General features: G+C 31.3%; 1 protein-coding gene across 4 annotated transcripts; it reads left to right on the top strand.

The window, feature by feature from the left end:
* Positions 1-1206: 1206 nt before the first annotated feature.
* Positions 1207-20866, top strand: LOC111696866 (protein fem-1 homolog C). 4 transcript variants are annotated; one of them, XM_023466617.1, is made up of 27 exons: positions 1207-1270; positions 1402-1444; positions 4084-4136; positions 4612-4658; positions 4721-4768; positions 5078-5195; positions 5832-5899; positions 6208-6318; positions 6510-6577; positions 7347-7424; positions 8352-8426; positions 8927-9051; positions 9547-9637; positions 10004-10048; positions 10233-10309; positions 11569-11608; positions 11806-11889; positions 12474-12549; positions 15310-15346; positions 15426-15481; positions 15554-15663; positions 16168-16248; positions 16842-16905; positions 17766-17861; positions 19070-19112; positions 19711-19839; positions 20308-20866. In XM_023466617.1, exons 2-27 carry the CDS (start codon positions 1432-1434, stop codon positions 20416-20418), a joined length of 1944 nt encoding a protein of 647 aa, XP_023322385.1. In that variant the 5' UTR covers positions 1207-1270; positions 1402-1431; the 3' UTR covers positions 20419-20866. The 4 variants fall into 4 exon arrangements, with proteins under 4 accessions (XP_023322385.1, XP_023322384.1, XP_023322386.1 ...); XM_023466616.1 differs by lacking the exon at positions 1207-1270 and having other exon boundaries at positions 1277-1444; XM_023466618.1 differs by lacking the exons at positions 1207-1270; positions 19070-19112 and having other exon boundaries at positions 1277-1444; positions 20308-20392.
* Positions 20867-23863: the final 2997 nt, after the last annotated feature.

The following is a 23863-nucleotide window of genomic DNA, read 5'->3' as shown; positions in this document are numbered from 1 at the left end:
TTTTATTCTGTTAAAGAGTAATTTTAAAGCAACAAACCATTAAAAAAGTCGGAATATCTAACCAAAAAGGCAATTTTCTAGGTAAGTACGGTAAGTTTATATGAAGTACAAGCTTAATCCTTTTTAGAACGTAAAACATTTCATTTCAGGTAAACTCCGAGATCAAAGAAACAAAGTTGTAAATATATTTGCTCAGTTGATTTTTTATTCAAATTTAATCCATTCAAATATATTCTTAAAACTCAAGTTAATTTTGAAAAGTGATAAAATTTTTTTACAAATGTTAAAAACTGTTGATATCCTATTTTTTCCCATGAGACTTATCATACCCTGGGATTTCCCTGAGTTAAGATGAATTTAAGCCTGAAGGTTAAACTCTAAATACAGCGCATATATTGAGACGGATTAGTGCCTTTGTTCAAAGGAAAACAAGAAAATCAGAATATGACCTTGAATACCTTCATTTTAGCTTGGCTTTTATTTCACCCTTTCTTCATTAGAGGCGAACATTTCTTTATCTCAGGGTGGTAATAAGGACGGGGGGGGGGGTATTTTGTAAAAAAATCTTCTTTTAAAGTTCATTACATTGTTACCTTACCTAGAGTCAAAGATTCTCTTATTTCTCTATGTTTCTCCTGAGATTTCGCTTTCATTAATCAATTTTCCTCTAATATTTCTCTATGTTTCTCGTGAGATTTCGCTTTCATTAATCAATTTTCCTCTAATATTTCTCTATGTTTCTCCAGAGATTTCGCTTTCATTAATCAATTTTCCTCTAATATTTCTCTATGTTTCTCGTGAGATTTCGCTTTCATTAATTAATTTTCCTCTAATATTTCTCTATGTTTCTCCTGAGATTTCGCTTTCATTAATCAATTTTCCTCTAATATTTCTCTATGTTTCTCGTGAGATTTCGCTTTCATTAATCAATTTTTCTCTAATATTTCTCTATGTTTCTCGTGAGATTTCGCTTTCATTAATCAATTTTCCTCTAATATTTCTCTATGTTTCTCGTGAGATTTCGCTTTCATTAATTAATTTTCCTCTAAATATCTCCCTCTTCTAACTGTTACCTTTCATCAAAATTCAAATTATCTGATTTCTAGTTTAAAGATTTATCTCCTTGTCCCATATACTTTTTATTCACCAGTATAAACAGAAGAAAGAAACTTCGCAAAAAGTGTTGACGAACCCGGAACTTTCACTAGCGTGCCGGTAAACTAAGCTAGCGGGTCGATTAACTGGGTTCAGTTTATGTAGATTTTCAAAGGTGAAACATCAACAAAATAACAGAATATAATGTACAGATATTTGATGCATTTTCACTTTATTAATGATACCTTCAATCTGTTAAAAATTCATTTCATTAAAAAATATTTTGTTATTTTGTTCAATCAAAAGATTGTAGTGTAATGGTGAAAGTGTGACACTATGTTGATAACAGGTCAGTAGCAGTAGCAGTAGCAGTAGCAGTAGCAGCAGTAGCACTATAATTTGCAGTAGCAGTAGCAGTGTTTGTAGCAGCAGCAGTAGCAGTATTAGTAGCAGTACTAGTAGCAGTAGCAGTATTAGTAGCAGTATTAGTAGCAGTATAATGTTCAGTAGCAGTTAATGTAGAATTAACAATAGTAGTAGTAACAGTGGCAATAACTATAATATTAGCAGTTGTAAGAGCTTAAAATTTAGCAGTAGCAGTAACTATGTTTATTAGCAGTAGCAGTAAGGATTAGACGTTGATAAATTGGTTGCGTACATTTGCAAAACTTTGACCTACTAAGATAGAAAGTTGCAGAGAGTAAACAGATAGATATTCAGATAGATGGATACAGTCATAGATAAATAAATACATAGAAGAAAATTGAAGTCGTGTAAAAAACTTTGACTGCGTTTATTACTGTTTTAAAAATCTTTTACCTTTAACTAGGAAAATAAGAAATAGTTGGCGTACATGACGTACATCGTACATAGACCAAAAACAATAATAAAGATAAATCTAATTTAGTGGAATTGTACGCTAGTAGAGAGGGGCATCCTTTTCGGTTTTTTTTTAAATTTCATTTTTGAAAATAAACTTTTAAGAGGCTTCACAAGAATCTAAGATGCTCAAAAATTTTTTTTATTAATTTGTGTAACATGTTTACTCTAATGATATAAGGCCAAAACGAAAAATAAAAATGGTTAAAAGTCGTTATGGAAAATTGTTCTGTTTTGTTTGGCAAATATTTTTTTCACATTTTTTATAAAATGGAACTTGTAGAGAACATAATTTTGAAGGAATTATAATCATCTCAGATTCTAGGAGAGCTTGATAAAATTCAAAACTTCTTGAATGTTTAAAAACAATCCAAAAATGAATGCCCATCTCTACATTTCGATATTACGCATGGGAAAAATGAGAAACTAAGGAAAGCTGTAAATGTTTGTACTCTCTACATATACTGATACATGCATATTGTATATCTATACGCCGGCTTGGCACACATATTTTATGCAAGTGCATTTTTCGGCAACAAACTAACAACAAAGCTTTATTGTAACATTTATCATCAATATATAAGCTAAGCATGTCAAAATCAATAAGAGAATAAAAGAGTTAAACATATGAAAAGTATTATTATATTATTAACCTTCAAACTAAGAATGATACATCTTTAAATTGTGGAAGCCATTTCATGATTTTGATCTTATAAAACTAATGAGAAAGGGATGGGTTTTGTTTACACATTTATGTGAAGTAATTAGAGTACAGTATTAAGAAGAAAAGAAGGTATTAAGTAATCACTAAACAGGGAAGGAGGGACAGGTCTGAGCAATTATACTGTTTACTAAATAGTGTCTGTTTACAGAACAATTAGTTATACTGCTGCCCTAATACGTCTTCAGGAAAGTGTAAACCAACTAAATCCTGTTATACTTTAATGCATCTTTTATTAGACTATGATTTCCCAAGCATGACTATCCTGGGGTTCCCAAAAATCCCATGGTTTACAATCTTTGATAATGTTTACAATAAAACCGGTTCCAAAGCATGACTCTCCTGGGCTACCAGGAAATCCCAATCATGTTTAATATAAAATCGGTTCTTAAGCATGACTCTCCTGAGCTTCCCAGAAATCCCAACCATGGATGACAATCTTTGATAATAAATAATAAATGACTCTATCCTGGGCTACATAGGATTTCCCTACAATCTTTGCTAATATTTACAATACAACTAGTTCACTAGCGGTCCCATTCAGTAAACCCGTGTTCCGACACAGGATTTCATGACGATACTCTGTCTTAACCCTATTCCTGCTGGGGGGGGGTCAATTTGACCCCCCCCCTGTAGTTTTTTTTACATAACTCAAAAAGTATTGGTCTGAGACTGTTGAAATTTTCTGACTTTTCTTACATACCCGAAGCCCTCCCTGTAGGCCTAAAACCGGGCTTTAATACTACTGCCTGAGTCCTCAGGCACACTGCCTGAATGACTGCTTTTGCCTGTAGCAAACTAAATCTTTGTTTTGACCCACTTTCACTTGTCAGATTTTGATAAAATTTAGCTTTTTGGAAAGCCTATGACATAAGGAAACGGATTGCACAAGTTTTGCGAAAAAAAAAATTGCAAATTTTTTGCAAACAACCTGTCAAAGGAAATTTGCACATTTTTAGTTTTTCTTGATTAAAAATCAGGTTATTTAAAATTTTGCAAAATTTTTTGCATATTTGAAATGGCATGGTCAAGGGCTTTTCAAAAATGTATAATTTGTCTTTTTTTGGACAAATTTTTTTTTGCAAACATTTTTACTATAAAACTGGATTTTGCGATAAAAAATTCAATTTTCGCAAATTTGCAAATTTTTTTGCAGATTCTAAAAGTAGAGCACAAGAGCTTTCTAATGATATATCATTTGTCATATTTGGACATAAAACATGGGATTTAGAGGGGGGGGGGGTCAAATTGACCCCCCCCCCCAGCGTATCCTGGTTTTCAAGTACCCCAGCAGGGATAGGGTTAAATTTCAGGTTCATGAATTGTTGCATATTTGTGAACTTAATTACAAACGATATAGTACATAGTACATAGTATAAATTGTACAGGGTACACGGACAAGACGGGGCAGAAGCAGCATTTATATACATCACTTATACAGGAAACATATCTATCAATTAATCAATTAATCAATTAATCAAGAAAACTATCCATGCACTAAAATCCATCTAAATACGATATTAGTTTGATTTGTTCTAAGTTTTAAATTACATTATTACATTAATTCATTAATTTGAATCAATGAATTTGATTAATCACTTGTCTAAGAAAAAGGTGCAATATGGAACTTAAAAGCAATTTAATTGAGCCTTTGCACACAACTTAACTTTTCTCATCTCTATATCTTTTCAACCTAATTGTGGAAACCTTTGATATTTTAAACTTGGATTTTTTATCTTAGAATTCATAATTTTAATTATCTAAGGTCTACGACATTGGGTTGCAAAAACATTAGAGTTTGTGGCCACGACTCAATTTTTTTGGCATGCGAGATAATGCAGTTCAACAAGCCGTATATGGTTCAACTAAATCTCTCCATTATAAGTTCTTGTCTCTAATTGATTGATTGATTAAAGGAATGTCAACTCTCATCTCCTGGTTCCCGTCTCTCAAATACTTTAAGGTTAAACCTGAATTTTTTTCTAAATATAAAAAATAGTAAATTATTATTTTTATTTATTACAGGCGTAAAATCGAAAGTTTTTGCAAAGAGGACAGACAGGATGTTGTTAGGTAAAAAAATGTGAAAATATAATATATGTTTATCATTTATGAGAAGTAGTTTAACGTCTATAGATTCAGCTGAACCATTTCAATTGCTGCGCGCTTGCCTGTTAAATTTAAAAGGAAGTGGTAAACTTTGTGTACTAGATTTAAATATGTAAATTTAATGTAATCTAGGATCAGTTTTATGAAAATTCTACAAAGTAGAAAAAAGTTTCTTTTTGCTTTTGAAGTAATTTACGTTATTATTTTAAAGAATAAAAATGTTAATTATTAAAAAATATGAAAGTGTACAATGTATCTACACTGTATATACAGTAAAACAGTGGATGGTTGTGCCCCTCTGTTCCTGGCTTGTAAGAATGGTTCTGCAGAAGTAGTTGAATATCTTCTCACTAGATGTAGTGCCCCGGTAGAGCAAAAAGGACTTTTTGAGGTAACAGAGTTTTTGTGTTTACACTTTTTTGTCTCTTCTTTCTAAAAATTTGCAAGATTATCTTTAAGCAGCTTAGAAAGCTGATCAATTGGACATAGGCGTAATTCTAAGTATCCCTTTATTTGTAGAGTGGCATGCTCTATTCCCTACAGTACTCATTAAACCCTTGACTGAACAACGATGACTGACTCATCATTATTTATCTAAAGAAACTCTTGTTCCTGGTAAACACTTTGTTTCAAGCTGTATTATACTTATAAGAAATATCAATACGTATTAGACAGTCACAGATTTCGCAGATAATTAATAAATTTTTATATTTGAATTTTTTCAAAACACGTTAGCTGCATTGGTTTCACAGTACAATATTGTACACTTCAGCTTTCCTGCAATTGGAACACCATTTTAGAGATAAACATGCGAAGTTTTCTGCACTTGAAGATCAGTCAAAGGTTTAAAGGGTACCGTTGTAACTCGGGCATTTAACTTTTTTTGATGGATGGTCACTTGATATTAGATCGTCAATTGAATATCATCATGTTTTGGTTTACCTGGCGGGTTTAGACAACATATTATAATAGTTGGAAGCGTAAAAGTAAAGTTTTTTAAATTGAATCTTTAAGCTTATATTTACAGGTTCGTGATGAAGGTGTAAACCATAGTGTGACCCCATTATGGTGTGCTGCAGTTTCTGGACGCAGCAGGAATAAATAAATTCAATCTTAAAATCATTTTTTTTACTATTGTGGAGTTTTTGATTTTAGACATTTGATCAACATAAATTCTAAGAGATAAAATTGTCAAACGTTTACACTGTCAGGTAGCAAAGATATAGGAATTTTAAAATTAGGATTGGAGGCGAGTAATCGGTTCCCTTGTTTAAGAGAAAAATTAAAAGATAAAAATGAAATATAAACAACTTCACACAGTTTCATTTATAAATTATACTTTATGTGCTTTGTTTGAAAATACCATTTTTATCAATTAGTTGAATTTGTTTGTTTAACTCTAGTGTTGTGAGAATTCTATTAAAGTATGGAGCTGATGTTAACGCTTTATCTGACACAGGGTCAACCCCAGTCCGGTCAGCTTGCTATATTGTTAGACCAGGGTTATCCTCCAGGTATACTGGTTCGCTTGCTATAAAGAACAGGTTTAGCCACCAGGTATACTGGTTAGCTTGTTATATAGACCAGGGTTATCCACCAGGTATGCTATTTAACTTGCTATATAGACCAGGGTTTTCCACAGGTATGCTGGTTAACTTGTTATATAGACCAGGATTATCCACCAGTTTAATGAACTATATTTAAGTCACATGGAAATAATTCGAGCTTTAGTGGAACATGGAGCTGATATTCAACTACCAAACCATTTTGGAGGTGAGTTTCAAGGAATCCATTTAAAAGTGATTTTAAAGCCATTTAGGAAGGAAGTTTAAAGGAATCCATTTTGGAAGTGAGTTTAAAGAAACCCATTTTGGAAGTTAGTGTAGAGGAACCCATTTTGAAAGTGAGTTTAGAGAAACCTATTTTGGAAGTTAGTGTAGAGGAACCCATTTTGTAAGTGAGTTTAGAGGAGCCTATTTTGGAAGTTAGTTTAGATGAACCCATTTTGGAAGTGAATTTAGAAGATCCCATTTTGGAAGTGAGTTTAGAGGAACCCATTTTGGAAGTGAATTTAGTGGAACCCATTTTGGAAGTGAGTTTAGAGGAACCCATTTTGGAAGTTAGTTTAGAAGAACCCATTTTGGAAGTGAGTTTAGAGGAACCCATTTTGGAAGTTAGTGTAGAGGAACCCATTTTGAAAGTGAGTTTAGAGGAACCCATTTTGGAAGTTAGTGTAGAGGAACCCATTTTGAAAGTGAGTTAAGAAGAACCCATTTTGGAAGTGAGTTTAAAGAGATCCATTTTCATCTGTTTTCTTTTAACTGAAACAATCTAAGAGTGTTTTTATAAGACAGAAAGTTATCGATTTTTTATAAATAATAAAAATATCTTTACCACTACTATTATAAAACGGTTAAAGGGTTTCGTTTCAAATTTCTAAAAACAATTTTAATAAGTTTCAGTCCTTTTAATATCCAAAAAGTAAAAAGAAATATAAATATCAAAAAATATGAACAAAAAATTGATTTTTCTAAATGTTCAGGAACTTGTTTGATCAACAGTGTGCAGTCTCCTGAACTAGTTAAATATCTTCTAGATCATGGAGCCGATGTAAATGCAGGTATTTAGACAAATATTTAAAACTATTTTAAACTCTCGATTCGGCTGAATTAAGTTTCAAAACTTGTCACCGATTTGAATAATATTGTATATACCAAACATGATGTTTTAAGGGGGAACCCGGCTAGACATGGTAGTGGAGCTGAAAGTGCAGTATTGTAGAAAAAAACTTTAATATTAATTTGATTCAAATGAGACACTTTTATGGTGTACAATTCTAAAAAAGAGCCTGAAGTCGTTTATAATATTTCACTAGTTGTTTTAGTCAGCAAAAAAACGTTTCCTACAACTATTTAATAACCCGGACAAAACATGTAAAAAAATATTTTATAGACTTATATAGGAACAAAGAAAAAGAAATTATCGATGAAAGCCATAGTAAAACCGTAGAATCGATTTTTTCATTTTCATCATTAACTGCTCTTTCTATCATTTATTTGCAGATTCCTTCAAACTTCGTCTTCACATAAATTTGCGTAAACCTGCGAGATTTTAGAATGAATTTTAATAACTTATTTCCAATGATATAAGTTAATTTTTTTCTCAACCTGTTTGTTTATATTCAACCAGTTTGTAGAATAGTATTTGTTGCACATGTTTTGTCCTTTTATATCAGAATTGTACTCTTATTTAAGAATTGTACTCTTATTTAAGAATTGTACTCTTATTTAAGAATTGTACTCTTATTTAAGAATTGTACTCTTATTTAAGAATTGTACACAGTAAAAATATCCCATTAGTGTCAAATGAATCCTAAAGTTTTTCTCTACAATATTGCACTTTCAGCTCAACTGCCATGTCTAGCCGGTCTCTCACTTTAAAGCTTTTAAGAGTAACCGTAGCAATCAAAACAATTTCTGTGTCAATTATAAAAAATCATTTCTTTTAAACTGTATTTTTAATTTTCTACTGAATTCCTGTCTGTCAGATGATGTACAGCGAAAGACAGCTCTTCATTATGCAGTCCAGGAACATCGTTTAGAAACTGTTAAAATTCTTCTAGGTAAATTACTCAAATACTACTTTAAAACCGACATCTGTTGATAAAAGATTTTGGGGCGTCGCAAGCGCGCCGAAGTATTTGTTTTGTTTCTGATTCAAGCATAAAATACCTATTTAAGAGTTTTCACGAAAATGACCAGTTTTCCGTCGGATTTTAGAACTTAAACTCAACATTAATACGATTTTTATTTAGATAATTCTTTGTCAATGTATTTCATGATCAAGTAATAATTATTTGATTGATTGATTTATTTATTGATTGATTGATAAATTAATTGATTGGCTGATTGATTAATTGATTGATTGATTGATTGATTAACTGTATGATGGTTTGATTGATTGATTGATTGATTGATTAAGTGATTGATTGATTATTGATTAATTGATTGATTGATTAAGTGCTTGATTTATTGATGGATTGATTAATTGATTGATTGATTGATTGATTGATAAATTGATTGAGTGAATGATTGATTTATTGATTGATTGATTGAATGCTAGAGTATGGAGCGGATCCGTATATAAGCTCCAAGTATGGAGATGATGCACTGCAGACTGCCTGTATCAAGGGAGCTATTATGGTTTTCAACTATCTTATCGATAAAATAGATTATCCCATTGCCAAGGTAGATAAATAAATCATTTTATGTAAGCTTTAATTATACTATATTCGACAGTCCAGATTTTTTTATATTTTAAAATTGGAATTGGATCTTGTAATTTCCTTACATCAAAAGTGGTGATTATGACCAGCAAGAATGAAGGCTCAATTTCAGGATATGCAAAACTAAAATGGGGTTCAGGATAAACACAACAATATGAAAGGGACTTTAAGCGTAATTTCAAGTGGGTTTCCATTTAGAGAGTGGCATGTCCGATTCGCAAAGTTACCCTTCACAGATTTGTCCTATCAGGAATGAATAGGAGAGTGCATGAGATACCATCAGGAAACAAAAGTGAAATAATCTTATCGATTTAAAACTGAATTATGATTTTTCCTTCTTGCATCTTTCGTAAGAATAATAAAAATCAATTGATTCGCAAACTCAAAAGTAAAGATTTATGTTAAAGAAACCTTCTAAGGAGTATTTTCTTATTTTAGATAGTCAAATAATTTCTAGGTGTGTGATGCATTTGAACTTCTTGGTTCCTCATTTCTTCTTGATCTTCATGATATGGGAACTACACTCTTTCTTTGGAGAAAAGCTTTAGGAAAATACTAGTTTTCATTTGGAATTAAATTATCACTTAACATTTTGTATTATGCACATTGTACATAGACTAATCAAAATAGATCATGTTCTGGCTGGTTGTAATGGTAATTAAGAATCGAAACCATAGATATTTTTTTATCTATGATTGAAACAATAAGCGCAAATGGTTTCTCAAAAATGTTGTATACATGTTAAATAGCTGTATATATCTCACAAGCTGCATTTTCTTGGAGAAATAAAAAAAATAAAAAATACAGCTTGTGAAGCATAATGAACTTCATCAAACTTGTTGCAAAGATATAAGTTGGTTGGTCGTGTATGTTGCCTACTTGATATAAAATTTAATAAAAAATATGTATTTAAGAAATCCGAAATAATGGCGAAGTTCCCGTCCCCAAACCATATACAGGTAAAAATTAGTGGTTCAAAATAACTTTATTTATTGAATAGCAAGTAGATTTGCGAATTAGGTACGGTTAGGTGAACTACTTATCTAAGCGGGACCTGGAGTGTAGAAGACAAGTAGTTCAACTAGCCATACTAAGTTCAACTTTAATCTGAACCTCAGAATGTTTATTTTACATTTTATCCAGGAATCCATCATGTTCTGGGGATCCATGAGTTCAGCAACAGAGGAGAACTAGACATACTTTCATCAGATCTAAACCAGGTTATTCCAGTTCAAACCAGCTTAATCCAGTTCAAACCAGGTTAATCCAGTTCAAACCAGGTTATTCCAGTTCAAACCAGGTTAATCCAGTTCAAACCAGGTTAAGCCAGTTCAAACCACGTTAATCCAGTTCATACCAGGTTAATCCAGTTTAAACCCAGGTTAATCCAGTTCAAACCAGATCCAAACCGGGTTAATCCAGTTCAAACCAGATTCGAATCCAGTTCAAACCAGGTTAATCCAGTGCAAACCAGGTTAATCCAGTTCAAACCAGGTTAATCCAGTTCAAACCAGTTTATTCCAGTTCAAACCAGGTTAATCCAGTTCAAACCAGGTTAATCCAGTTCCAGATCAAACCAGGTTATTCCAGTTCAAACCAGGTTAATCCAGTTCAAATCAGGTTAAGCCAGTTCAAACCACGTTAATCCAGTTCATACCAGGTTAATCCAGTTTAAACCCGGGTTAATCCAGTTCAAACCAGATCCAAACCGGGTTAATCCAGTTCAAACCAGATTCGAATCCAGTTCAAACCAGGTTAATCCAGTGCAAACCAGGTTAATCCAGTTCAAACCAGATTAGTATCCGGTTCAAACTAGGTTAATCCAGTTTAAACTATATCAAAACAGGGGGGCCAGATTTGATTAATAGCTCGCGAGAATTAGTTGAACCACGAACAGTCGGTCAATCAGTTGTCTTGGACACCGGATCAAGGAGGAGAGATGTAGCTCAATTTCTGCATAATTAAGTTATTAATATTTTCATTATATCTGGGGTCCCAGGTCAATCCATTTAGCACCAATATGAATCAAGTTTGTGTCTAGTTCTAATTAGGCCAATCTAGTTTCAACCAGATTAATCCAATTTAAACGAAAGGGATTGAAATTTTGTCACAAACACAAATTTGTCAATGCTTATATCTTTGCAACCTTTAATATTTCAAACTTAGATCACTTGAACTATTCATAGAAATATCAAAAGTCTGCGACATTGGGTTCTGAAGATAAAGGGATTATAAAATTAGACTTTGTGGCAAAGCATCAATTCAATTGTATCCAGTTAAAATTATTCAAATTAAGGTTTTTTTATATCGTGTTTAACTCGTGTTTTAAATCCGAAAATAGCCCAGCAATTAATTCCAAAAATCTGAAGAAAACTTACTAAGGTTTCAGATCAGCTTTTACTAATCAAAATTAAAGCTCGGAACTATGTTTTTACATCTTTATCGTTAAAGAGGAAACATTATAAAAGTATTATTTTAGTTGAAAGTTCAGGCTCTTCTGATAACAGAAAGAATTCTAGGTAAATTCATTATAAAATAGAAAAATAAATTATAATAAGTATTTTAAACTCAATAAAAGTTGTAACAAATCTTTTTCAATAACTCTTTATTAAAAATTTTGAAATGTTACTATTAATAACTGCAAAAGTGATAAAGTTTTAAATGAAAAAGTCCATATTATATTAACCATTTTTTTATTGGTATAATCATAATTTAGGCAGTCATCATAAGGACACAATATTTCGCTATATGTATGCTGGAGCAGGATACGCAGATTCAAGCCAGTTCAACTCTTGTATAGGTAGCGTTTTTACATTTAACATAACATTTTCTTATCTTTGATCAAGAGTCTTTGAAATCCCTTTATAATTTCAACCCAATGTCGTAGACCAGTAGTATTTCAAACTATGAATATTGTTAGATCAAATAAAATAAGTTTGAAATATCAAAGGTTTACACAATCAGGTTGCAAAGATAAAGGGGTTCGAATATTTGTCGGTGTGGCAAAGACTCAATTCCCTCATGAATGTGGGATCTACTTCTGGTTTAATATCAGATTTTTATCTAGAAAACGACATGGTCTGCCACATTATTTATCAGAGATAGTTGTCAAGGTGTACTGTTTCAATCGGTCGTTGTCAACTTTGAAGGGTCACTTAAAATTGCGCTTACATTCCCTTCAAAATATCAGAGTACAGGAACAAATATTAAAAATAATTTAAATCACACAAAAGTAGGTTCCATCGATAAACTTGATCTTCTCCGAAACCAAACTTAAAAAATAAAGTTAACCACTTTTCTACACTTTGATCTGGAGTAGAAGAGAAGTGGTTCAACTTAGTCTACGTAGTTCAACCACTTTTTATTTATTAAGTTTACTTTCAGGTTTATGGAACTATGCCCTACAGCTCAAGATAGAAAAAGAAACTGTGCTTAGCAGTGATGCTTCATTCACAATAAGGTTATTTTCAAATATTGTATTTCCTATGTACTTTCTCTCAGATGGAAACTTTTTAATAAACTAAAAAGGTTTAACTTGCATTCTTTCACGCCGAAAGATATAACTTGAAAAAATTGCTTATCTCAGGCTCAACGCCAGGAAATAACGAGTTTAATTATTTGCGGTCATTTAATAGTTCTCAGCCATAGATAAAGATAGATTGCGCATAAGACGACATTTTACGACATTTTTCATCTTGGAAGATATAAATGTACAGGGATGTTTTGAAGATATTTCTATTATATAGATTAACTAGGTCGGTTGTGAACATTAGCTGTTATTATGTCATTGAGTACTTGTGGTGTACATGAGTTCTGTAGAGAGAAATTTAAGTTAGTTTAGTCCTTCTCATGTCCTTCTTCAGTTCTCGTCAATATGATATATTGCTCAGTGAAATATTGTTGTTCAAATAGTTCCATTCCCGGAGTTCTTTTACACTCTATTACGAAATCTATTAAAACACCAAACCACCCCGCTTATCATTGAAGTACACTTTGACCCCTAGAAGTATGAGTTCGCGGACTTTGCAATTCTTGGCGATTTTGCGTACATAAGCTATCTATGTTTATTTATTTATCTATGTTCTCAGCTCTGTACGATCTTGTGTTTCAGGCTCTAAATCTTTAATATCTTATACAGTACATGGAAGAAGACATTTAAAAGTATTTAACAACGTTTTTAAGATCTATAATTACTGAGTTTAAAGGGAGTGACCGGCTATGCAAGGTAATTGAACTGAGTATGCAGCGTTGTGGAAAACTTCTTTAGGATTCATTTGAGACATATTTCACTTTTTAAAGATCTGTAAATCCTGAGTTTGAGCGCAAATTTGACGTTCACAACTCCTGATTTGGGGGTGGATACGCTTTCAGAATTAGTTTTTTTAAATTATTAACTAACGACAACGAAAAATAAAGTAAAAATTATACAGTAATCTAATTAGATGGCTAGGAACATATTTCACAAAAGAAATTTGTCAATAAATCAATGCTAAAATCGATTATTTCGTTTTCATTATTATATTGAATTTCCAATTTTCTTTGAATTTATTCGCAGATTTCTTCGAATTCTTTAAATGTCGTCTTTTCAATAATAATTATAGAAAATCTACGAACATCTTTGTGAATAACGAGAAACTAGAATAATGAGATAATAGAAACTAATAATTGAACAAATTTACTTATTTTCGACGATAAGATTAATTTTTATTTTCTCAAAATGTTCCTAAACATGACGTCTGTAGTTTATTGAAGAATATTTTTACATTTTCTGTCGTCGTTAATTAATAATTTAAAAAAAAACTAATTCTGAAAGCGTATCCACCCCCATATCAGGAGTTTTGAACGTCGAATTTGCGCTCAAACTCAGGATTTACAGACTTTTAAAAAGTGAAATATGTCTCAAATTAATGCTAAAGAAGTTTTCCACAACACTGCGTCCTCAGTTCAACTACCTTACATAGCCGGTCACTCCCTTTAAGCACAAAGTCGACGTTCAAAATCATCGATTTGGGTGTGTACGTTTAGAACCGTTTTTTTTAATTATTAAATGACGACGACAAAAAATGTAACAAAAATTCTACAGTAAACTAATTGGTTGTTTAGAAACCGGTAAAAAAAAATAATTAACTCTTATCATCTTATTCAATAATTAGATTCTTTAATCTCTCATTATTCGCAAAGATTTTCTGCAGATATTCTGAAATGTTTAAAGGGACCGTTCACTTATTTGGGTAATTTCAGGGTAAACTAAACAGCCTATTCACTGTTGATTGGTAATAGTCTTACTTTTCAAAGACAACTGTGGTCGGAGAAAAAGCCGATTTTTCGTTCAGAATTTGAGCTGAAAGGGACGGTCCCTCTCTATGGACACTATTTGATTTTGAACGTCGACTTTGCGCTCAAACTCAGTAATTATAGATTTTTGAAAACGTTTTATATCTCTCAAATGAATCCTATAAAAATTTCTCTACAATACTGCAATCTCAGGAATCTCAGCCACCATACTTTGCCAGTCACTCCCTTTAAAAGAACCCAGTAGCCATACACAGTTTTTAAAAATGATCTTTTAGATTTTTCTTTATTTCCAAACAATCCCAAGTCACGTCAAATTACAGTAAATTCCACATAAGATTGATTTCTTAAGAGTTTTTAATTATAATTTATTTTTTAAGAGCTAGAAGAAAAAAATGTTTCTAATTTCTATATTTTACCAAATAATACTGCTATTCTAATATTTGGAGGGGGGAGGGGGGGGGGGGTTGTAGAGGTGATGTCGCATAGCTTTTACCTTCTCCATTGTTCTGTCTAGTTTGCAGTCAAGTGCAATGCAATTCTAATTTCTAAAATTTATAAAATTTCACATATTTATTGCTTCTTTATATTTTATCTGTTTAATAAAGCTCTTCACTCATGTTTATGTATTTTTATATTTGTATATTTCTATTTTTGTATATTTGTATATTTGTATATTTGTATATCTATATATTTGTATATATATTTATATTTCTTTTTATGTACTGTAGCTGGGCAAAAGGCTAGACCGAAGAGGATGCAAAATAATGTTTAGAAACCCCATGGGTGTCAGGGGGTGACATATGCGAAAAAATCAAAAGATTTTTTTTATAAAAAGGATTTTTTTTAATTCAATTTTTTTCAAAATTCCACGGGCAACACACGGACACTTCAGCTAGTCATCAATAATATTATCTAAATTTTCCAGGGCAGTAATTCAACTTTTCATGAACATTTACCTAAAGGTAAACAATCATAAAAAATAAGTTTTTTAAAATAGAATATTAAAATATTTTAACCAACAATAGTTAATTTGTTTTTCAGGAAGCAAACGAAAGCTCTAAAGATTTACATTTTAAAGATGTAGCTAATACTACAAGGTATTTCTTTTGGGGGGGGGGCTTAAAGATTATTTAAAGATTATTTAAAGATTATATATCTATTAATTGAAGGTGTCTAAACACAGGACTAAAGGCTGCTCAGAGTTTGGTTCATGTTATTCCTCAATTTAAATCCCAACTAGAGAACTGGGATCTTGTTCTGAACTCCTGGTTACATCTAGGTATACTAATTCTTAACTCCTGGTTACATCCAGGTATACTAATTCTTAACTCCTGGTTACATCCAGGTATACTATAGTTCTTAACTCCTGGTTACATCTAGGTATACTAGTTCTTAACTACTGGTTACATCCAGGTATACTATAGTTCTTAACTCCTGATTACATCTAGGTATACTAGTTCTTAACTCCTGGTTACATCAAGGTTTACTAGTTCTTTAAATCTGTATATAAAATAGAAATGTCTCCTTGTTTATTTGTACTTCCGATCATAACTCAAGAACCCCTTGACGAATGTGTCTCAAATTTTGGTTGGAATGGGGAATCATATGAATGTTCTTATCTTGGTTTAAAGATTTTAATTTCAGTGAGTTTACTTAGGGGAAGTACAGTTTCATTAAAAGCTGGGTTTCCAAGCCTAGTATCATAATAAAATATATATTATAAATATATATATATAACAATATCACATTTTTATAGATCTTACATGTATTTTTTTATGTTTAGTTTTCCTGTTGCTCAAACTTGTACAGAATGATGATGATCGGAGGGAATTATTCAATATTGTGAAAAATGCTAAAAATACAGGTAATTTAGAATTAGAAAGGAATTCAGTATTTGCCACAAACTCAAATTTGCAAATCCATGCATCTTTGCAACCTAATGGTGTAAATCTTTGATATTTCAAACTAAGATTTTTTGATCCTATGGATTTCAAAGTTTGAAATATCTAACGTCTACGACATTGGGTTGCAAAATTATAGGGATTAGAAAACCTTAGCCTGCGTTAAAGACTCATTTCTTTTGTTGGGGGATTTTAAACGATTTTTGATAAATAAAGTGCTATTAGTACCATTTTGTACCTTTTATATTGAAGTGTTCAGGAGACTACTGTACGGAATTCATTTAGGTTTACCCTTAACATTCTGGTTTTTCTGTAAACTTGTTTCTTTGCAATATCCTTTACTATATTATTCTAGATATAAGATTAAACCCATTCTTCATATCGCTATAAACAAAGGGTTTATGCCGGTCATCTTGTCTAAAAATTCTTTACCTTTAAAGGCAACCCTGTAAAATAAACACATGAATTTGAAACATAAAATACAATCATTTACTAGATTTCTGTTGAAGATTTGTGATTGGAATGTTTTAGTTTTTTTATTATTTTTTTATTTCAGGAATAATATCATCGAACGGGGATACTCTGCTTCATCTGGCGGTTAGTTCAACATCAGCTGTTAGGTACTTATATTTATTTACAACTATGTATATGACGTAGTAATCTCTGTTCGTCGTTTTGTCTGCTTTTTTGTTTGTATTGTTTGATTTGTGAATTCCGTAGCGCCATGGGAATGTCCTTTTCCTGTAAAAGAATTATTAGTTGAGTTGGTTAGTTGAGTTGACTTACGATGGGAAAGTTTAGATCTCCAGTTAAAGCTGGGTTCTCAAGCTAGTTTAACAGTAAAATTCATTTCTCTACATTCCAATTGTAGATATTTGACAATAGTCCTAATAAACACGAGAATATGGAGACGACCGTGAGATCATATTAGTTGTTGAATTGTTAATTTCGAAGTATTTTTAAATCTCCATAAGTTTTTAATCTTTTCTGTCAATTATGAAAGTAAAAAGCACATTTTTTAATTCCCAAGCCGAAGACTAACTGTTTCAACTGCTGTATACTGTTATTATAGTGTTCAAGAAAGACCAAATACAAATTTCGCAACTTAAATCCTTTGATTTTGTTTATACATTGTTTATTGATTTTAGACAGAACAACTATATTGAAGATGAAAACTATATTTAGACAGAACAACTTTATTGAAGATGAAAACTATATTTATACAAAACAACTATATTGAAGATGAAAACTATGTTTAGACAGAACAACTATATTGAATATGAAAACTATGTTTAGACAGAACAACTATATTGAATATGAAAACTATGTTTAGACAGAACAACTATATTGAATATGAAAACTATGTTTAGACAGAACAACATATTAAAGATGAAAACTATGTTTAGACAGAACAACTATATTGAATATGAAAACTATGTTTAGACAGAACAACTATATTGAATATGAAAACTATATTTAGACAGAACAACTATATTGAAGATGAAAACTATTATCTATTTCCAAATTATGACGTCATCAAATTCCTCCTCTTCGCTGGATTTAATGTTCATGCCAGGTAATTCAAGAAAAAAAATTATTTTTTAAAACATTTATCTAAAAACTGTTTGTTGAAAACACACATTTTTTTCTAAGACGGGCGAATAATCCTGCCTGTAGCATGATTAAGGATCTCTTGAAATATTGATGACTGTTCATTAAAGAATTTATATTATCTGTGTGTTATAAAATTCATTGCTTGCTTTAGAATTAATTAAATTACAGTTATTTAGAGTTATTTAGAGTTTATATTATATCTCTGAAAGAGTTTATATTGGAAAAGTTAAGATAAAACGTAATGTTAACAAAAAATATTCTTTGCACTGAAATGCATTGCAACGTGCAGAACTATGCCCAATGACGTTTTATTAAAGCAAAACGTTTGTCACCTTTTAGATCTTAAACCAAGGGAAATTGTAACGTAAGGTCTCTGAAAATATTTACCTTGCATGAAAGTGGAACGTTAAAAATTGTGGTTATATTGGGAAAGTTTTGAAAACGGAAAATGCAAAAGCATAACGGAGCTTACTGTTTTTTCACTAACATTTACAAAAGCTTAACGTTGTATAAGGTATTTAAGTACAGAAAATTCATGACATTACGTTTCTAACGTTTATACTTTTTAAGAACACTATCGGAACGAAAGATAAAATCTAGAAAAATCAAAACGTTGACATCTTTAGGGCTGTAAACGTAATTTCAAGTGAAATTCCATATAAAGAATGACACAACAGATCTCTTTAAATCTTTACTTATCAAGAAAAGAAATATTACTCTCTATATATCTTAATATTGCTGTGTGAAAATCCGTAAACTTGGAGTGCACAATAGTTTACTGTGTGAAATCACCGCCCATAAAGTCACATTCCTTAAAAATCTAGAATAGTTTATATCCAGCGCGGTTAACAAAGATTTGAATGTAAACTTTCGTTTCTGAAAGTAAATAATAACATTTCTTAAATATAAAACAGTTTGCAAACAATGCGTTCAACAATTGCAAGCACTTCTTTAGTTATATAAGGACAAGCCTGTAATCCTTGAACAGACAAAGGTTTACAGGGTACCGTTGTGAATTGGAGATGTACCTTTATAAATAGAAGATCGCTTGATATTAAGCGAACACTCCCTTTAAAGACAATTTTGGTTTTTTGTTATTTGCTAACTACGATAATTATACAGGAAAAGGAACTATTGTAAAAATGGTTGTTTTTTGAACTATTATTTTAGAAACAAGGATCGGGAAACTGCTTTACATATTTCTTCTATGAAGGTATATTTAGTTATCACTTGAATCAATAAATACATGGCGCTTCGCGCCACTCTTTACGTAGAGTTTTCGTAAACTCATAGCTTTTCTCTGTTCCAAGGCCCTTTTCTTGCATGCCAGATTTTGAACCGCTTAGAAATTTCTGCGTCTGATAAGACACTGGAATGTGTCTCATTTATGCATATCATAGATATATAATCAAGCATTGAGTCCCTGAACCCAAATCACGTCCACATGCATTGAATTCATCAGCATATTGACAACAAACATCTAGATTTTTTAAAATCAAGAACTGTTGCTAAAATTACCATCTTGCCTTTAAAGTATATGAACCATTATAAAAAAAAATGGGTGGCGCAGTGCACTAACCACCAACAATCAGTTATTTTCATATCTAACTTCATGAGAGGAACTGCAAACTCACCACTGCACACTAATACTAATTTTCTAATAATTTGAAACCATGAACTCAGTTACATAAAAAAGTCTAAGTTTGAAATAACAAAGATTTACACCATTAGGTTGCAAAGATACAAGTAAATTGGCAAATTAGAGATTATGGCGATTGTTAAGATCTTTCCTGAACTATTTGTTTGTTTAGGAAAATTATAATCTTGCAACAGCTGAGCTGCTGCTGGATCACGGAGCCCACGTTGATGTCTCTGATTGTATGGGTCTCATGCCTGTAGATATACTCAGAACACATCCAGCTAAACTTAATATCGTCAAGGAAATATTTTCATGCATCAAACGATCGATATTATATCTTTCAATTATGAACAAACGTCGTGCAAATGGGGTCTTGTAACATGATTTCAACTATTAATCGGATATAAACCTTTATTGACATACACAATATAAACCTTTATTGACATACACAATATAAACCTTTATTGACATACACAATATAAACCTTTATTGACATACACAATATAAACCTTTATTGACATACACAATATAAACCTTTATCAATATAAACCTTTATTGACATACACAAGAAAAACTGATTTTTAGATTTACATAATCTCACCACAGCAAAGATAATGTTTGACTCCAAAAACAAAACTCAACCGTATTATAAATAATATTTTAATGTTTAATAAAAGATTTTAAACAGATTTATCTGTCCTGAAATGTTTTATAATCTTCATACCAATCTTCAGACCAAAGAAATATATTGAAAGTATTTTTGAACTAGTACATGAGCTTGAAGTGTCTGGCCTCCCAGTCCATCAAGAGGAACAGGATCAACTTTATGAACTCCCCCCTCCCTCAACCTTGTATACAGTTTTGTGCTCTACATATGTGATATCAATCAATCCAATATTTATTTTATTTAACCATATTTATTCATTCATCTAACTAGAAGCTTAATCAAGAAGAATTTAACACTTGTCTCAACATAGTTGGCGTTTCTAATTTTCAAGAATTTATACATTTATAATAAGATATCCAGACCCTACACCGTATTTCCGCGGCCCACACCCGAACTTCCTCTCTACAAGGTTCTATAAGGTTCAGTTCTCAGGTAGTATAAGGTCACTTAGTCAAATGACCTTATACTATTTTAGAACTGAACTATTCGGTATTCCCTCCATTGGGAGGTTGGCCCGCATTTTTAAACCAGAAATCCTTCTGAAGAAGTTCTGTTATGGACCTATTTATTATACATTATTTAGTAAAATTCAATGTAAGTAATATTAGATATTTTGTAATTTTTGTAATTTTGGATAAAATACATATCAAACAATTATGTAGCCAGTTGCTTAAAAATTAACGGAGAATAACCAAATAAGTGAATTATTGTAATCTAAAAGTCTTTTTTCATGATTTGGAGTCACACTCGCAACATTACTAATCTTTACAAAATCTACAGATCACCAATAAAATCATTTCAATATAGCTAGAGTATACATCCAGTCGATAAGAGGTTATTTTTAAAAGTCAGCAAGTCTTGACTTTAAACTCAATTTTTGCATATCACGTATTAAATGAAGATTTTCGTATTTGCTATTTTATACTTTTTTGGAGGGCTATATACGTTTATATTATAGGGTGTTTATTTTGGGTTGAATTCTTATTAAGAGATGAAAACTTGACTTGTGTGATGTTGGAACAGCAAAAATCTACATATTAAACTCTAGTTAGTCCAGAGTCTTATCTATTTTCTGGAATTCTACATATTAAACTCTAGTTAGTCCAGAGTCTTATCTATTTTCTTTCATCATGGTTTCATCTTTCCAATACAGTTGATATGTATAGAAGGGAATACCTAGTCATCTATTCATTCATTCATTTATCCATCCTTGTATATCTAACTATAGATATATTTTTCAATCCATCTATCTATCTATCTATCTATCTGTATCATCAATCCTATACCGTTTTCCCACACTAGCCCTGTCGATTCGCAGTAGATTTTTATATTTTTACATAATTTTGAATATTTATATCAATATTTTAATGCTAGAGGGGATTGTTATCCATTTGATTTAAACGACAGAAATTATTCCAGAACTTTTTAAACTTTTTAAACTTTTTAAACTTTTTAAACTTTTAAAACTTTTTAAAATTCCTTTCTTGCACCCTAATCATTAAAGTTAGAGGTCTTATTTTTTATGAGAAGGCCTTGAAAGGTTGGGCTAGAGACATGTATCTCACTCCCCTATTTCAGCTCTCAGGGCAAAATCATAGGGGGAGAGGGTGGAAAACACCCCTCCCCCATCCATATTAGACAAAAACAGCTCAGTCAGGATAGGGTTAATAACATCCAATTATCGTCCCTGCTGTAACACATCGGTACTCGGTATACAGTTCATGGCGTATCCAAGAATGCATTCTTTTGGTATATTTTAGATTTTTTTAAACAAATAGTTTTTAACAATATATGAATACATTATACATAAAATTCGAGAAATCTAAAAACTGTTCTGTAAATTTGTTTTTTTAAATCTTTATCAAATTTAAAAAAGGAACTTAAATTTTATCCATATTTATTAGTTTCCATCTTCAATGTAAGTCCAACAGGAAAAAAAACATTTTTAGACAATCCCTGAGGAATGTGAAATGTAGATATGTTTTGAATGAATAATATAAAAGAATTTGGTGAAAATGTCCTGCAGATGATGCTAAGACGTCATTTCAAGTAACCATCCATTTATCGAGTGGATTGTACAATTCACAACAGTACTCTGTAAATCTTTGACGGATCAAGGGTGACAGACCTTTCCTTATTTTTTACAGAAACGTTTATAGTTGTTGTACTCCTGTATGCCGAGTCCATTAGCGCCTGATACAATCAGGGTTCAGTAATGTGTTTGTTGTCTATTCTGAACCAATAGAAATATTATGGCGGCAACATCTATCTTTCTATCCAACAAATATATATATATTTTATGCCGTTGATAAAACGGGTATTTCCAAAGAGAATAGAATATATATTAGAGTGGAATTTAGACAATCCTTCGGTATGACTTTTTTCCGTTCCTTTCAGTCTGAAAGGGAGTTCAAAGTGTACAAATCATGTAAATGTTCAAAAATTGTATGCAGTAGAGTACATTAATACAGTATGTTCCCTAGACTATCCATTTCAATTTCGAATTTTTTAAAGCTGTTAAATAAACTTTATAAAATGGATTAGGTGAATAAAAATACATAATTTTATTTATAGTTATAACGGAAAATCATCGTTTGTAAAGTGAAAGGCAAAGAGTCTATGTGAAATGATCATTGGTCATTTATGAAACCAGCCTATTTCATAATTTGGTTTTCTTTTAAGATTAATTTTAAATTTTCTATAAAATGATATTCCAGGGCCCAAAAGGTTATATAGCATAAATATGTGAAGTACACCTGCAGTATGGAAACAGTACAACAAAATGGCCGTTTTACACTTTTTTCTAGTAAATTCCACTCTAATATATATTCTATTCTCTTTGGGTATTCTCCTCTTTACAAGGAGGGGCACTTAAATTTCGCTTACAGTCCCTTTAATCTCTTTAATTAAGTAAAATAGACGGTGAACAAAAATTGAAATATGTTCACGATAAAAGAATATAATTTTCATCTTTTTTATTCTTTAATAGAAAGCTTTTTCAGTCCTTATCATATTATTTAGATAAAATAAATTTGATAAATAATCGAAAATATTTTTGAAAATAAAAATAAATTTTCGTCATGATCATCAAGTAATGTTTAAATGTTTAATTTAAAATGCGAATGAAAAGTTAAACATTTCTAACGAAAAAAAATGTAACTCATTTTGAAATTTCCAACCAATCAGCTTTCAACGTCAAATAATGGTTTATCTATTCAACCAAGTTCTTGGTTCTCTTTATCCTTAAAAGAATCCGTGGCGGCAAACCTTGCAAAAACTTGTCCAATCAGAAGTCTCTATTTAGTCTAAGATCCTCCTATTGGTCGGTTTCCAGCCTCTTTAAATCAGTTGGAGGTTCAATCTAACCAAAGGATGTGAGATAAACGGAGAGGAAAATAGTCTTCAGTCAGTCGTGAAAATAGTAAAGTTTTTAATCTTAGAAAACATGGCCGCTGCCTGGAGCCAGGACGACTTTTCTACGAAAGGTTGGAATAAATATAGAAATTTTAAGATGTAGAAAAACCTTTAAGTTTGTAATTAAAAGTTCAAATAATAATCCACTTTTAGTGAAAATTCTTAAAAAGAGAACACAGAAATTTCTGCTATAGAGATAATTAAAGTTAGGTTTCTCATCAGTCATTGATTTCCATTAATAAAA

The sequence above is a fragment of the Eurytemora carolleeae genome, unplaced genomic scaffold (genome assembly GCF_000591075.1).
Source record: "Eurytemora carolleeae unplaced genomic scaffold, Eaff_2.0 scaffold249, whole genome shotgun sequence".
Taxonomy (NCBI): domain Eukaryota; kingdom Metazoa; phylum Arthropoda; class Copepoda; order Calanoida; family Temoridae; genus Eurytemora; species Eurytemora carolleeae.
The sequence above is the reverse complement of the archived record's forward strand: the minus strand, read 5'-3'. Positions and strand labels throughout refer to the sequence as shown.

Coding starts and splice junctions, on each gene's coding strand:
- LOC111696866 (XM_023466617.1), top strand. Junction 11,609..11,805: donor GATAACAGAAAGAATTCTAG/GTAAATTCATTA, acceptor ATCATAATTTAG/GCAGTCATCATAAGGACACA. Junction 17,862..19,069: donor GGATTTAATGTTCATGCCAG/GTAATTCAAGAA, acceptor CTATTATTTTAG/AAACAAGGATCGGGAAACTG.